The sequence below is a fragment of the Ammospiza caudacuta genome, chromosome 4 (genome assembly GCF_027887145.1).
Source record: "Ammospiza caudacuta isolate bAmmCau1 chromosome 4, bAmmCau1.pri, whole genome shotgun sequence".
In the NCBI taxonomy this organism is placed as follows: domain Eukaryota; kingdom Metazoa; phylum Chordata; class Aves; order Passeriformes; family Passerellidae; genus Ammospiza; species Ammospiza caudacuta.
Window position 1 is genome coordinate 3,607,773 of NC_080596.1, and position 17,435 is coordinate 3,625,207.

Consider the following 17,435-nt stretch of genomic DNA (forward strand, 5'->3'; position numbering starts at 1 on the left):
AGCCTTCAGCATTCCCGCTCTAGCAGTAAAGCAGTAACTTGGCCAGCATGGAGTGAGCAGAAGTCGAATCAAGCCTGTACAGAAAAGTACTGGCAATGATGCAGAGTACATATGTCATGGAGAATTACCCTAAAAATACTGAAACATGCACTCCAGCTACAGGCTGCCAAAGCCACAGAAATTTCATATCTACTAAGAGCCTAGAGCGCTCATGGGCTGAAGAATGTAGAAGCACTAGTTTTTAAAGGACATAATTTACTCCAAAATTCACATGAAAATTATTTTAACCTTCTTTTGGACAAGTGAGATTACTAGAGGCTTAAAGGGTATAACAACTTGACTATCACTGGCTTACTTAACATCTAATTTGTTTTTTAATTAAGGAGACTTTTTAAAGCATTCATCATGCTAACAAAGGCTACGTTGACAGTATGTCCTTAGACCGCAAAAAAAAAATCATTAAGAATCCCAAATGTTCCTATTGGCTTATCTAAAAATCAGATTAGATCCTAAAAAGCAAAAGTCATGAAAATTTATTCTTTATACAGTTAGACTGGATTGCAACATAGTAAGTATTGAAACATTTGGTACCTGTAAACATGGCATGGAAGTAGGGGCTGCAGGCGGCTAACACAACTCTATGCGCTGCAATTTCCATGTCTTCAGCTACTATCGTCACATCACACAGCAAGTTTTGACTATTTAGAAATATCAGAGAAGGCAATTTCACATAAGTGAACTACAACAGAAAAGTATATATTATATCATACACAATTTCTTTTCCCATGCCATCAAAAGAGGCAGGCAGACAATGTTGATGAAGCATTGTTTTTAAATGTGTTACACAACTGAATTGTGATTCATTGCACAGAAGTTTTCTGCATTGAATAACCATAATTTGTATCAGCCCAATTTATAAACATTCTCTCTGGAAGTCTGGGCCCCTTTGAACAACTATGATAGAAAAAACAGAATTTAATATATACAAGCACTAAAAAAAAATTACATAAGAAACAAGGCTTTACAGACAACAAAGAATCCAAATTTCAACTGAGGTGCCTGTATTACATTACATTGGAAACTTATGCCTACTTAATTGTACAAATCCACTACTCAATCTTCTCTATATTCACTGTTTTCCAAGCATTTTTCATATTCAGCCCATGCACACAATAGCAATTATTTTTTCCAGTCTGAACAATTTAGAATTTATTATGGTTAACTTCGTATCTTGACTTTGTATCTTCATATATGCATTTGTATTCTTGTCCTTTGTGACTGTAACATATTTCCTCCCTGTTCAGTTGCAATAAAGTAACATCTCATTTATAACCATTAGAAACACAGGTGTTTCTAACACAGTTTACAGCTATTGGCTATACCTCTTCCACTTAAACCCTTATAATCCAATTTTCTAGACTGAAAAAGGAGAGGGGGAAAAAAAAAGAAAAACACACCACAACACAAAGGCTGCACTTCACAGCTTCTAACTAAGGGTTACAGTCACCTCTTCTTTCCTGTTCATGCTAGCACTGTCCCTGTGAAGGTAGTATGGAATCCACAAAACTCAGACCCATAGCAACAGAGGGAAGAGGGAAAAGCATGACTTAACAGAACATATTCCTTAGGGGTGGAATTCCTTAGGGATTCCTAGAGCTGTACACCAATCTAGTGATTTCTATTCTCAGTCCCATCAAAAAGATAATTTTTTACCCTTCCCGAATACATAATGAAGATTTTTAGATAGTTTGCAACTACCACACTGAGTTGTAGCAAAGTCAGGTGAGCAGCTGCATTTTGCTTGGGCAGAACTAGAGCTCTCAGCCAAACTGCTCAGATATTCACCTCAGTCCAAAAGAAAACTCTGTCATCTCTCAGTTCTGCAATTATCCAAATTTATGAGCCCAGACTCTAGTAAGGTGGCTTTGCAGAGGTCACTCACCAAAACTTTTGGTGGCCACAAGTAAACTTTGGGGCCATATTGCAATCCTGGCAATTATCTTTCTGCTTTCAACTCCTAATACCTACAGCAACTATGTAAATCTCATAAATTTAGCTTGCAATATAGTTATCATCAAACAATATGTACAATGTAATGACTGTACCAGACAAAACACACAATTCAGAGGATCTTGAAACAACCATTACATTTATTATAAAAAAATGGAAACAGAAAGCTACACATAAAAGGGCATCAGATACCCAGCTTTATCAGACACCTGCACCTAACCTGACAACAGGAACAAAAAGTTTTATACTTAGTTGCACAGAAATACTAAAGGTAACAATGAAGCCAGAAGCAACAGATTACATCAATGCACAACTAGGGTTACTAATTACATTGCACATACACAGACAGAGTAACACCTCTAGTCTGGAACTGCACCAGGCGAATGAATATGCTCTGAGCTACTACAGAGCTGACAAGCTAGAGAAACTACTGCAGAAAGGAGCTTAAAAACTTAATCATGGACTCTGCTGCAAGCATCTTGTGGCTTCCACAGCAACTCAGCACCTTCATTTCATGAGGGCCCATCAATTTATTTTAGAAAAGGCTGTGTTCTGAAGTGGTATTGTACCAATTTGCTTATATAGAGTGACTGAATGAACAGAATTGTGGGAGATAAACCATCAGGGTATGGAAAATGATAAAAAGGGGGTTAAGCAAGTATGCATTTAAGAATAACTGAGCAACTGTTTACCAGCTTGCGGGCTATTCTTCACTGGTTCATACAGAGAAAGTTTTCATTACCCCCATCTTCAAAAGGTTTTGGTAAAGTCTTGTTTGTAAGAACGAGAATTTTGATAAATATAGGTAACATCAAATTCCTTTGTGATAAAAGCAAATTATAATAAAGTGAAAAGATAGGCATCAGAGTGTAATTTTGTCACATGTCAAGAACTAATTAGTTTTCCTAATGAGCTTTCTATTCAGTGTTGAGGTGATGCTGAGCAATGAAATGACAAAAAATACAAAGGACAAAATTGCTAAAATTTGTCAAAATTTGAAGGCACATAAAAACTCATTAACAAGCTACTAGAGCCAGACAACCTGACAGCAGCCAAAAATTTAACATAAGCACAGAGACTTAAGCATTCAAAACCAAATGTATTTAGATGCTTAAGCAAATTATTTTTTCAGTAGCTATTCACTTCCTGGAGAGTATACCTTGGGCAAATACCCGAGGTATACTCGGGTATTGTGCTACATTAATGAAAAGCACTAAGATTCACTATATTTTTAAAGTTGAATCTAAATAAAAAAAAATTTACTGGATTAATATTAGATCTTTGCTTAGAGCAATGAAGCCTGAAACATTTTTAAGATTTTCTGTTTATTATTTCAAACAAATGAATGCAACTAGAAACGTTTATAATTTTATTTAATTACCACTTACCATCTTAAAAGCTGTATTCAGCTTAAATTGTAAATATTGTTGGTATACCTTATTAAATGGCAACTGGTTGAGGTTATATGGCAGAGCTCCTGTTCAAACTTTAAGTATTTATACATGCAAGGCAAAATTGCTCAAATTGCTTCTACAGCAATTTGAATTTAGGTAACCATGGAAACTAAAGTATATTCTGAAAATAATCCATGGGCTTCAAAAATGCACTCTGCTGGAAGACTGTGAATCTTTTACTTAAAACAAAGCAAAATGCAGGTAAGGTTTCTAACTTCCAAAACTATTGTTAAGATTAATTCTGGGGAACTTCCTCCATGTAAACTCTTGCTCATCCTTAGGAAGTCATTGCTACTGGCTCTAGCCAGGCTCTGTTACACTCCTTGAGACACTGCATCTGGTTACTGGGACACTTGAAAAAGCCAAGGGCATAATTAGGTGAAGCAACAAGTGCCAGTCTATCCAGCACACACTTTTAAAGATTTATCTATACGGAACAGCAAAAGCCAAAGGCAGAGGCATACTTTTAAAGGGTATCAGTTGCTGTGTTTCTTTCTGGTGAAGCCTCTCCAATTTTTAATTTTATATAGGAAATAACAAAGAACTACAGGATTTTCACAGCCTCCATTACTGTCTCTGCTAGAGAAGTATTTTTATTTATTTAATTTCTCCATTGTTGCTGTAAGTTGTAGCACTAAATTACTATCACTGATAGATGTGAGTCCTGATTTCCAGAGCTCAGTTGTGAGCTCTAATTACCAGCTGTCACAGTTTTCAACACCACTTCACCTACTCATATGTAAAACATAAATCAATATGGATGCTAAGAACATCATCAGCATCAGCCTCCCAGTTTCACTGAAACTGATGGTATTATCCCTCAAAGTCTTACAAAACTTTATTGAGAAAAGTTACTTTCAATATTTGATTTGGGAGTTCATCAATTTCTCCCAGGGCACAAGCAAAAGATAACTAAGAAAATGTGCAGTCAGGTGGTTTATACGGTGACCTATGTCTCCAGACTAGAAAATTTTAATATTTTTCTGGTTCACAGCCTACCACAAAAATCAACAACGGGCACACAGAGAGCCGAAGGCTCAACCAGAGTCACTTTTTGTCACAGATGAAATACATACAAGAGAAGATGAGTAGCTGTAACTCCTTAAGTACAATCTGTAAGTATTTTTCAAGTCTCACAAAACTAGTTTTGACCAACTTATGAAGTGCACAAACATACTGCATACGTTACAGTTATCATCACATGGCTATCATTCAGTTATCACTTCATTGTATATTTAATCCTTCTCCTCAGCTACACTTCTGAAATTCCATGTTCTTAATAAAAAAACTATTATTATTAACTTAACGAATGCAAATGAAAGCAAAAATGAACTTTGGACTCCAGGCAGGTGTATACAGTGAAGTCATACCTTCTTAATTCATTCATAACTTTAAAAGCTTTCTTCATGTGCCATGGATTTACTGTAATAGGACAGTGAATTTCGGTGTTATCATCTTTCAGATCCAAGGGCTTCTGATGGCAAAGTTTGGTACATCTGGAAAGAAAGAGGAAAAAAATAAACTTAATACTTCTGTCTAATCTCCAGTGCTGTTGCTTCTTACTTCGGCCACCTTCGTCTCGGGGAGAAGAAGATTTGCACTTGAAATTTCTCCTTTACTCCAAGCAATTTTAGTTTCCCTATTACCAAGGGTGTAGGGGAGTAGGTAGAATTCCCATGGAAGTGGAAGCAGTAAGTTGGTGACTAATAGTAGTGACATTGTCAGAGGCTAACTATATATTAAAGAAAACATGAGGATGTTTTCTGGTTTTGTGAATATTATTTTATTTAGTGGAGAAATAGTCTAGAATACTTCCAATAAGCTGTGAAGTGAGGGCAGAATCAGAGTTTTGGGCACTTTTCACCTAGTGCCCTACAGATCAATGGCAGAATGCAGCAACCATCACCCCAGTCTCTTACTGCCTTCACTGCCTGTCAGGTAAGAGCTCCTCTCTGCCCTTCTACCAGGACCTCAGTTACTGTTTCACACAGCTCCTGGTTCTCCTCTGACAGGAAGAGCACACAACGACTACTGCAAGTATCCATGCTTTCCCCAGCCACAGCACAAGAAGTGGGCGACAGAAAAATTGTGTACTTTTGTAGATTCACTCAATGTTTTGAAAACCATAATGCACATAAGTGACCAGCCTTTTAATTTTTACTCTCAAAACCCCATTCCAAATAACAAGAGAAGAACTAGGCAGTGTGAAAAATCATGACCTCTAGCTAAAATTAATTCTTTCTGTAAGACATACCCAAGTTCTACAGACACTAACTCCTGTAGAAAAATCATGATCTACACTCCTCAGTCACTTGGAGTGTCCAAACAGCAAGCAGACTTCTCATGCCAAACCAAATCAATGAGTTTCCTGTTTACAGTCACAACGTTGTTCTTACAAAGCAAACCGTGTTGCTGTAGCACTTAGAAAATGCTTAGCATCAGTGATGCTTTATTCTACAGTACTGCAACTGTATTCCTCAACCTCTAAACTGGAAATAAGCAAAGGCACTGAGAAGTCATTTGGTGGGCCACAAACCCTGGAATATCAACAATCTGACTGCAAGTGAAAATTCAGCCTTACCAGCGTTAGGTAAGCACAGTCAAACTGAGAATATTCAGTGACTCACATAATTGCAACCTCTCCTCTACTATACCTGAAACTTTTTAATTTGGCATGTCTAATGAATTTAAAAGAAAAAGCCAACAATAATTTAAGATTTTAACCTAGAACTCTAAGTTCTATGCACTACAATTGTGCAAAGCCAAGTAACTGGCTCTGTTTTTCATTATCCCAACACTGGCTACAAAATTCTGGAGCAAAGCAGTACAAAATTGCATCAAGCAACAAAGGAATGTAAAAAGTTTCCATAAAATTAACCAAGTAACGTCCATCCACAGAACTCTGACTACAACCAACTTGCTACAGTGTACCACAAAACTGATACGAATTAAAAGTTTCGTGTTCAAATTTGAAAATTATACAATCCATTACTGAAAAAGGACAAATGACAGAAATTCTGCATCAATCAAAAAAAACCCCAAACAAGTTACATGCTATTCAGCACATAAATATGCTAGTTCATAGAGGTAAAAGAAAAATACTTTCTATCTAGCAAACTCCTTTAGACTGAAGGTTACTTTTCTACATTACGTGACATATGTTGTGATCAGAATTCCAAAAAATTATAGACAGAAATCAATGACTGCAGAAAACATTCAAAACACCAAAGACCTATAACCAAGAGACCCAGCTTTTAATTATACCACTGACCTATCAAGTTCAAGATAGAACACTTTCATTGCAACATCCCAAAGCAATGCATCAGATACTGATATCTATTTATCTGCATATATATACAGGCTGTGTACACACCAAATACAGCTATGCAACGAAAACAAAAGTGATCAAGTTGTCCGTAAAGAGCTGCCAAGCAACCTGGATTAGATGGAGGAGTTCACTTGAAGCAGAAATTAATTTGCTGAAGTTTCATTTGTTTGTCACAAAGGGGGACTTTGTTTTAAGGTAATGAACCCTACAAAACCATCAGTCATACGCCTTCTGTTTTGGTAAGCGCCACTCTGCCTGAAGTACTGAGGTCTCTCTTACCATTTCACCCACAGGGCCAGAGCTGTCTGCAACTGGTTTCTTTCAGTTTGTTCTCAAGAACCTCACGCACATCACGCCTGAAATCTACCTACCGAAGGCATAGGATGAAGTAGCACGGAACCGGAGCCCGTGAAAGGACTGAGGAGGCCAGCTGAGGTGCAGCTGGACATGGTTGCCTGGAATGCATCGCCTGGGCACTGCCACTAAAAAAGATGCTTAACTAAATAACCAGAAAACCGGGAGTGAGATAAGCACGACTGCTGAGTCAAACAAGGAGTAATTTGGGACCACATATGGAGGAAGCAGAAGGAGTGAGGGGGAGGAGGGAGAAAAAGCCCGCCTGTCCGCACAGGCTGGAAGGCACACGGGAAGGCGGCGGGGCGGGGGTGCCGGCAGCGCTGCCCGCCCGCGGGAGCCCCGCGCCCGCTGCCCCCGCCGCACGGTGCCCGCAGCGGCACGACCGGGCATCTCCGAGCGCCGCGCTGCCCGCAGGAGAGCCGGCCGGGCGGGCACCCGTTCCGCCACCAGGTCTCCGACACGACCCTCCCGCCGGCGCTGCCCCGCGGCCGCTTCCGAGCGTGCCCCGTCCGCAGGCACCGCTCCCCCGGTGCCGAGGGGCCCGGCGGGGCGGGCCGGGTGCGGAGAGCCGCGGCACCTCCGCTCGCTGCAGCGCGGCCGGGCCCGCCCCGCCGCCCCAGCCCACGGACCGCTCAGCGCTCCGCTCCGCGCCGCCGATCCGGCGCGCTCCGGGCGCCCGGCTGCCTCCCCGCCCGCCCCGCCGCCGCCGCCGCACTCACACGGGCGGCAGCAGCATCTCCATCGCGGCTCCGCTCGGGCTTCCTCCGTACAACGCGGGCGCGGCGAGCTGCCGCCAGCACCATGCCAGCTGCGCTGCCCCGCCGCTGGTGCGGGGAGCGGCTGCGCCCGCCCGGCCGAGCCCCGCCGCCGCCGGGAGCCGCCGGCGCTGCGGCTTCCGGGTGCCCGCCCGCGGGAGGGCGCGGCGGGGACGGGCCGCTCTGCGCAGGCGCGGCGGCGGCGGGACCCGGCCCGGCCTGTGCGGCGCCTCCTGCGGTGGTGGCCGGGGCTCCGGTACCCGCGGTGGGACAGGGGCGCCTCGCCGGAGTCTTCCGCCCTGGAGGTGGGACAGCCTCGGCCAGGGGCTTTAGGAAGAGGAGGCTGAGGCGCCGCTGCCCTTGCTGAAAGAAGCCTGGCCTCCGAGCGGGATGAGCCGGGGTCTAGCGCCCAAGTGCGCGTCTCCCGTTTCCCAGGAAAGCGGCGGCTCGGGGCGGGCCGGAGAGCGACACCCGGAGCTGCCCTGCGCAGCCACACGTCCCGCGGAGCGCCCGGGCCAGCGTGTCCTCAGCGCCAGCGAGGGTGGCTTGGGGTGCTCGCGTGGGACACACAGGTGCTCTGTCCCACGGGGGAAAAAATAATTAAAAATGAAAGCGGTTCCAGGTCTCCTCAGTGAGACTGCCAGTGAGAAAATCCACCAGCAGGTGCACACCGTGAGGGACATCGCAACTTCTTGGCAGGCCAGCCAAGGAGCTGGCCCGGCACCACCAGCTCATGCAGGTGGTTTCTGCTCGAGCAGGGGCGAAGGGAAGAGCAGAAGTGGCGTCGGCACGGAGGAGTTGAACAGGGTCTAATTCCCTGTGACCTGCTGGGTGTCATCGACTTTTATTTGATCAGTCCAGCAGGAGCACTGCCGCCCAAAAGAGCTGGCCTGTGTTTTGCAAACATTGCTGACATTGATCATTAAGTACTTGAATTGTGGCTCAATGTTTGCTGAAGTAGCCTCTGTGATACAAAATGGCAAAAAGGAAAACGAACCGACATCTATTTCAAATGTGTCTTTGTAAACAACACTAATCAAGAATCTACATTTAGCAACTTTTGACTTGGGGCACTAGGGAATAATTTACTGTACTTAAACCTCTGTAAGTTATTTCCAAATTTTGAAGATTGTGTAGTGGAAAATGGATTTAGCACGCTGGACACAATTCAGATATTTAAATCTGATTGTGTCTGTAAAATTAAAATGCTTTTTCACTGGAGTAAAGATTTTAAATAGTAGTAGTATCTCTAAACAAATAAATCTACTAATAACTGACCAACACTATTTTTCTAAGAGTGAGAAGAGTTTGAGAGCAGCATATTTCAAGTAAGACACAAAACAAAATGGCAGGAGTGTTTTGGGTGAAGTCTTATTATAGACGGATACTGAAAGCCTTCACCAGTGTTTCTAATAAAATCACTGGCTATTAAAACTAAATGTATTTTAATCTGTTATTTTCATTTTTGCCAATCTCCAGTAATACTCCTCCCTAGGAAAATGTCATTTTAGTTTTCTCAGTTTACCAATCCTCTTTCACTACAGTGATGTTTGATTTGGGAACACTTCAAAATTTTTTCAATGGGTTACCACTGGAGGTTTTTCTAAATTAAATAATCACAATTGGCAGTGCCTGTTTTTATGAAGTCTGTGCTTTGTAACTACAGAATTTGTCTCTTCTCAAAAGACAACTAGATTTGCCTCTGGGTTGTGTTGAAGAAGACAAGGTACTTGCTAAAGATTTAAATACATACCAAAACTTGCTTGCTGGGAAGTCTGCTCCAAAGGAGCCAGCCAGAAATAATGCTGTCTGAAATGGAGGTTTAAAATTCAGCTGGCTCCACATAACAAAGCATGTCCGAGGTCTGAGTTCATAAGCAGGTATGGCCTGGGTAGATCCGAGAGTGGATGATGTCTGTCGCATCACACTTCCAGGTTTCTATAATTTAAACTCCTGGACACATCACTTTGTAAGACAAGGATCCCAGCTTCTACTGATCTGTAAGACCTAAGTGAACTCTACTGTGTTGTGTTTAAGGGTCCACATGAGACCACTGTGAACTTGTCAGCTGGTCTGGAAGCTGAAGGGCTTTGTACACTCTTTGCATATAGATCCTGCAAGTAGGTAGGCAGCTGCAGATCCTGCTCCATGCTAACACGGCAGAACTGTTCAGTGATGTTGCTGTTGTGGTTTAACCCCAGCCAGCAGCCACACCCCAGGCAGCCACTCACTCACTCACTCCCCCAACAGTAGGATTGGGAACAAAATCAGAAGGCTAAAAGGTAGAGAACTTGTGGGTTGAGATTAAGGCAGTTTAACAGGGAAAGCAGAAGCTGCATACACAAGCAAAGCAAATCAAGGAATGAATTCACTGCTTCCCATGGGCAGGCAGGAGTTTGGCCATCCAGGAGAGCAGGGCCCCATCACATGTAAGGGTTACTTGGGCAAACAAACATCATCACTCCAAATATCCTCCCCTTCCTCCTTCTTCTCCCCACTTTATATGCTGAGCATGATGTCACATGGTGTGGGATGTCCCCTGTGGTCAGCTGGGGTCACCTGTCCTGGCTCTGTCTCCTCCCAGTCTCCCATGCACGCTCAAATTCCCCACCAGCCTGGCCATAGACAGCAGAAATGGCCTTGGCTCTGAGCAATCCCTGCTCAGCGATAGCAAGAACATCTCTGTTATCAACTCTGTTCAGCACAAATCTAAAACACAGACCCACGCCAGTCACTGTGAAGAAAATTAACTCTACCCCAGCCAAAACCAGTACATTTATTCTTAACATCAAACATTTCCAACCTGTGACTTCTCTCATTTTCTTGCAGTGTTGTTTTGGCTTCAGGGCCAAATGTTCAACATTAGTTCAGTTAATTTCTGTGATGCAGAGCATGAGAAAGAAACAAATAGGGCAAGGTTCAATTTTTTTTCCTGAAAATTATATCTTTATAGTTCGGTAATTTCAAGAGGAATAGAAGCAAAAATGACTTCATCCAAAATACATTATGTGGTTATGGCAAAACAACCTGTATCTCTAACCATGAGAAAACATATCCTTTAAATACAATGCCTAGATTTTTATGGGATTTTGCTTGATCCAATACCTCTTCTTAGAAAAGAACTTTCAGAGAAAAAATTTATTTATATATGTCTGTGGGTGTATGTATGTAGATTTGAAAGGAAATGGGCTATGTATCTTATCTATGATGAAACAGCTGTCATTTTTGTTTATGCTGCAGCAATTCAAATTACTGCATTTACTGAGAAAATTCCCTGTCATGTTTCAGGCTGTTCCTGTAATAATTCTTAGCACTTTCCCACTTGTTTTAGTGAGTTACAAAGAATGTGGCCAATGCTTACTTAGGATCACACGGTTCTTCAGATCTATTGACACTAGAAATACTTTACTCGTACAGAAACCCCAATACTATCCATCAATGAATTGCATCCAGTGAAAATGCAGTTATGCTAGCAGAGCTCTGCTTGCTAACAAGATAGTCCCACAAGTTACACAGCCCTACAAACAGAATAACTAATGCTGGTAAAAGTCAATGTGACTGCATACATACATGGTGGTTTATTAGCATGTTTAAGAGATCATGCTCTATGCTGACATGGTCACCTTAGAAGAAATCTGGTTTAGGTTTAGCCATAGAGGACTCTGATATAAGTTCTTACTTATTTTTAAATGACAAATATAGGCTAGGAAGACATCTCCAAGAAAGGACAGAATATAAGGTCGTAAGAACATTTGCTCTTGTTTAAGATGTTAGAAGTCATCATTCCTGAAAGATTTGGGTAGAATGCTTATGAGGACATGCTGCTGAGGTTGGGATTCTTTTCATGAACAAGGGAGAGGAAAGGAAGGGCTCTGCAATTGAATACTTAAGTACCTCTCAGTACTCCTATTGCTTCAAACAGAAAAATAATGTGCTTCTTCATTTTGTTAGCTTTTAGATTATCCATTATATTTGTATCCTACTGAATTGAGTTGAGAGTAAATTATGTACAAAAATCTATGTAAAGATAAGTATGCATTTATCCAAAATACATGGGGGCACACATGCATTTTTTTTCCCATTCATTTCACCCTCAATAACTCAACCATCCAGCAGCTGACCTTTATGCAATCTGGGCACCTGTATCTAAACAAATCCACAAGGACTTTTGTGGAATTCATAGCAGGACTTGAGTTCAACACAGACACCAGCTACTACTACATTCTTTTGTCTAAGACACCAGCACTAATATCAGCATTAATCCAGCATTGCCTAATCTTAAAAGGCCTCACTCTAGTGGAAGAGATTCCTTTTTCTTGCTTCAGAAGCATGGAATATTTAAAGTTTCAGAGAACCATTGAGCTAAGGACATCAATGCAGCTGAGAAGAATTACACTGAAAAGTAATGTGAAAAGGAAATGCAAGAAAGTGCATGCAGCAGACTGAGAAAGGGACCAGATTGCAGAGAATATGTACTGGAGAGTAGGCAGAGAGAGAAAAAATAAAACATGTAAATTGGGATTGTGAAATAAGGAATAGCAAAGCAGCTGCTATCGAAGAGAAATTGTACTGTGACCAAAATCAGTGAAATACAATTAAGCATGGATTAAAATATTTTGTCTTTTCTAGCATTTATTTTCCTATGTGAACAATTACTGAAGCACTAAGAATAACACATACTTAATGAAAATAGGTGAAGGAATAAGATTTTTTCTGTAAAATTCATGGACCTTATAATGATGATGATGAAAATGAGTAACTATGAACTGGTTTTTTCAGTGTTCAAGACCAGATACAGTGTAATTTCTAAAAGGACTTGATATGACACACAGTCTAGTAAACAGATCTAATCCTATTTCTGGAAAATAAGGCCACAAAAAAAGCAAATGATATGACACTTTTGAATTCTACTTGATGGAGAAGCCAAGTCCCTCTGGTCAGTGCTGTGTTCCTTCTAGATTACAGCTTCCAAAAGAAAGTCCTAGCTGAAATAAGAGTTACAAATGGAAGCAAATGTAGGTCATAGCCATGATTCATATTTGTACTGCATACTACAAAGATTCCAAGTAGATATCTTGTTGAGTGGATCTAAAGCCCAATGCTACAAAGTTATATATATTTCACATATGAGTGTATTCCTGAGATAACTGTGAAAGAGATGGAGCAATTCCTGTTCTTGTACCTGCAGACTCATGTTGTTTCCTGTATACTGAATAATGCAGTCAGGTCTCTATACTGAGTGGGTTCCATTCACCAAATCAGAAGAAATCCCATCAATAATTACCAGATTTCACCTTGTAGCCACATTACTAGTTAGACATGATGCAAAGGTAGCAGCAGAAACCTGCAGCAAGGATGTTTTGGAAAAAGTTGGACCAAAGCTGATGAGGAGTTTCACCCTTAACACAGAATTATACATTACTGAAATAAGTTATGCACCATTTTTGAGTACAGCCTACACCAGGAAAAAAAATATTTGCAACACTTAGTTTTTAGTGAACAATGCATCATAAGCAGTCATTGGAGTTTTTCCCTGATGATTTTACTTTATGCGAGTGTAGAAAAGATTTCTGTTTATTGTTGTGTTCTGTCATCTTGTTTAACTCGTCAAAACGTTGTTTACTTGAAAATGAAGCAAAAGTCATTTTCTTCACAGATAATAACTGTAAGGTACCTATTACATGCAAGCCCATCAAAGTCTGTGTACTTCTCCTCCATCATGTTCCCACTCGAACAGCAATGTTGTGAGATAGCGCTAACCAGGTCAATCAACCAACACGCCCCTTTCTCAGAAGAAAACAGTTACAGCTCATAAATTAAAATCACATTTAAACAACTGATGTACTGCCATCTAGTGCTTCCTGAATGCACAACGAGACAGAGAGATGGACTCTCCTGGGTATCCAGGATTGGCCTACTGCAAACCAATAGTAAAATCATCAATTTCCTCCAATCGTGCTCATTGTGAGCTTACCTAAGAGCAGTAATTGGGAGCAATTTACACTGTGAAAAGCAGCACAGTATGCTAAAGTAGTCAAACTGATTATTTACTTTTTCATATGCATATAAACAAGACAGGAGGAGCAGTATTTGCAGAGTGCATCACTTGAGGGGACATTCAGTGAAAATGAAAAATGCTGTAGACTGGGAAAAAGCAAGTGGGATATATCTCACAAATTGTACAGATTCTTTGTTGTACAAAGAGGCAATGAAAACAAAACCAATAAAATACTAAAATGTTATATTCAAGGAGGTATACCAATTACAATCACATAGGTCTAGTTACTGCACATAATTTTTCAGAGAGGATGTTCATAGAAAGTGAAAAGCATATCACGCTGCTGTTCCAGAAATTTAGTTTATCTTCATTTGGAGTAACCTTTTCTGTGTAAGAAAGACTAGAAGTATTTATACTTCTAGAATTTATAAGCATATACTCATTGTTTAATAAAATAGCTCAGGATCAGTACTTGTAGCTATACAGAATGTCTATTAAAATTGGACTCCTAGTAAACTGGAAAAAAAAATAAGGGGAAATTTAAGTCAAAGATAAAGATATGGAAATGTTTAGTCCAATAATTCTGGTATAAGGAGGTACTCACAGAATAAGTAGCTTATTATGGTGTTTCTGGAGTAGAATTTTCACTGGTATCAAGGACAGTCCCTTGCCAGTATTTCTATGCAAAAGAAGATTGGGATCTGGATTAATATACTGAGGTAAAAAATTAGGTAACTTCAGAACTTAAAATATTCAAAAGAATATTTGTTGCAATGCTAATATTTAACCATACAGCCTAAAAAGTTAGTTTACACAAACTAGTTCTTGACAAGTTAATTTTAAGATTTTCAGAAAAACTGTAGAGAAAACTGAGAAAAAAAACTGTGGGGAAAAACATCAACTGATTTTTCCTTGAAATTTCATCTTTCTTTATTTCAATTTTGTCAGTAGTTTTCCCAAGGTAATTATCCTAAACATACCTCATTTTTAAGAAAATCACCCTAGAAAGCATATAATCTAAACTGAAATATTTTTAGAAAAAGCTCTGTGTTTCCCTTTATATAGTTCAAATAAATGCTTGTCATATTGTGATAGCTTTATAACAGAATGTAAACAGAAATGTGATTTTGAAAAATCAGAAAAAAAAAGGAAAAAAAAAAATTCTGCAGAGGGAGTACTTTTCACCCTGCAAATTAGGCATTTGCTTAAGTGCTAATTTAAAACTCAAACTGATCTTCAGCACAAAGTGAGATACATTGTGATAGTTAATTCTGAACTTTTATACTTCTGGTGTGTAATTTTAAAAGTAGATATGAAATTGAAAAGTTGTATCCTTTCTTTAACACCAATTTATTTGCTTTTTAATATATCTAAGAAATCAGTAAATTTTTTTTAAGTAATCAAGAGTGCCCATTCTGTTTTTCACAATTTTTCTCTTTGCTATTATTTCACTCTCTGTCTCATCTGCATAAAGCAGTCCAAATTCTCTCTACAGCCATATTATCTACCCTTTTTCATCAGTCCTAACTCTGGAATTCATTATGGACATTTTGCAGAATCATTTTACAAAATCATTTGTACTAACAGATTAGCTGAAGTAACCCCTGGGCACACTAACCCTCCAGCATTCAAATTTGTATATTAATCAGTGAAAGACTGAAAGAGTCTTTCTACCAGTGTAACGTTCTTCTCTTTTCAATAGCTTGCATTTAAAGGGCACAGATTTTTTAATGGGCATTTTACTCAGGAAGCAAAATCTGCATAGCAAATGGCAGTTTTTGATTACATGATTACCATGCACAAATAGCCCCGTGCTGCTCAACACAAAAAGTTGATTTCAGATTTTCACATCACTTACATGATGTGAAAATCTGAAAGTGTACAAGGAGCGAAAGGTTTCTTTGTATTAAACATATTCAGCAGTGAACTGTTTTTTTAACCTCCAGGGGATCTAAAAAATTTACAGGAGATTGAAATAAAATGAGTACTTCTGAAGTGTCTGCAGTATGAGGCTGGAACATAGACTGCACTTACTACAGTATGGCTTTCAGGATTATTACAGCCAATTCATGCAAATAAAATTTTCTACTATTATTTTTACCTTTTCACTTCCCATTTGTATTTTAAGTAATGTTGGGATCTGTCACAACCCCATATTCTCCAAGCAGAGACTGTATTCTTTACATAGAACTGAATGCAGTTTAAGTACTAATTGTACTTGTAGTATGAAAAAAGAAACAGTAATGATAATTATATCTTATAGCTGAATGTGAAGAAGTTTGTGAGCTCAATCCTGTTTCCATTCATGCCAAATTTTATGTGAAACTGAGAAGAAGAAAAGTAGATATTACGTCTCTTTGTGAGGATACAATTGTGACAGCTAGTCCCCAAATATTGTAATTATTACTGATATGGAAAGGTAATGCCTAAGTAGAGCATTTACTCCTGTGCATCTAATGCCTAAGTAGAGCTTTCTCTAAGGGCAGCATAGCATTGTTGGGCCATACTACATCTTTTTATCTTACCCTTAGCAGATACTTTCATCATTACTGAGGGAATTGCAGTGGAAATCATTTAGGACCAGGCCATATCATTGTCTGTTTTAGACCGCCCAGCATTAGATCATGCTTCAGGAGCCAGACTTGCAAGTTTGGATACACTTAAATTGCAATGTCTGCAAAATCTGAAGGAAGATGGAACAGATGGAATGGAGTAGAAGAGAATGTTACTTTATTAGAACCTATTTTCATCACTGAAACCTCTCACTATAAAAAATACTGTGAATCTAGTAATTAAAATGATAGATCAAAACCAAAGCAAAGATTGAGTGATCTAGTAAGAACAAGAGCAGACTACTACTATAGAGATTACATACATGTTTTACATTAACCAGTTGAAACTGGCAATCACATACTTCTGAATATGTTAACTGATGTTATATGCAGTAAGTATTTATGCACTTCAAATATTTAAACTTGCAATTTTTTCCCTAACTGGCTCTTCAATAGTCTCTTGAGAACTCTTAATTTCCCATTCAGTAAAAAACAAGGTTTACAATTATATATAAAGTTATAGCTATTCAAATGAATGATAATAAATGTAAACTTATTGGGACATTAGGATTTTAAAATTACAGCTAGAAGAATAGTTAGAAGAATTAGTTCTTTTGATTTTATCTTAAACACTTGTCTAATGACATGTCTTACACACACTACATATATGTGTGCAAATTGTGGCCTCACTTCACTGTCACTGAAAACTTTTGTTTGCTGAGCACTAGGATCTGTGTTCTTGTCAGGAATGAAAAAATAAAGAGGAAGCACAATAAGGAGGAGGAAAAAGGAACATTTATGCTGATAAACTGCAACAGAGCATGCTCTTATCACAGGAGCTGGACTTTATCTGAGTCAAACCAGCAAGTTTAAAGCTTCTTTTTAATTTAAGATAGTTGTCCTGTTCATTAAATGTGTGTATCTGTATTAAACAAGAACAAATGAGTGCAAGGGATGAATGTAAATGCTCTGGGTGGGAGG

At 39.6% G+C, this 17,435-nt stretch overlaps 1 protein-coding gene across 3 annotated transcripts in view; it reads right to left on the reverse strand.

The window, feature by feature from the left end:
* Positions 1-8,064, reverse strand: part of KLHL2 (kelch like family member 2) — a 54,124-nt gene extending 46,060 nt beyond the window's left edge. For 2 of the 3 annotated variants that reach the window (XR_009274649.1, XM_058803452.1), the window contains exons 1-3: positions 7,869-8,064; positions 4,835-4,960; positions 592-698 (exon numbers count right to left, since the gene is read on the reverse strand). Coding sequence is in view for 1 of the 3 variants with exons in the window: in XM_058803452.1 (XP_058659435.1) it covers positions 592-698; positions 4,835-4,960; positions 7,869-7,891 (256 nt within the window). In the remaining 2 variants the exon portion in view is untranslated. The remainder of the gene's footprint in view (positions 1-591; positions 699-4,834; positions 4,961-7,868) is intronic. The other variant, XM_058803453.1, reaches the window with a different exon arrangement.
* Between the last annotated feature and the right edge of the window lie 9,371 nt (positions 8,065-17,435).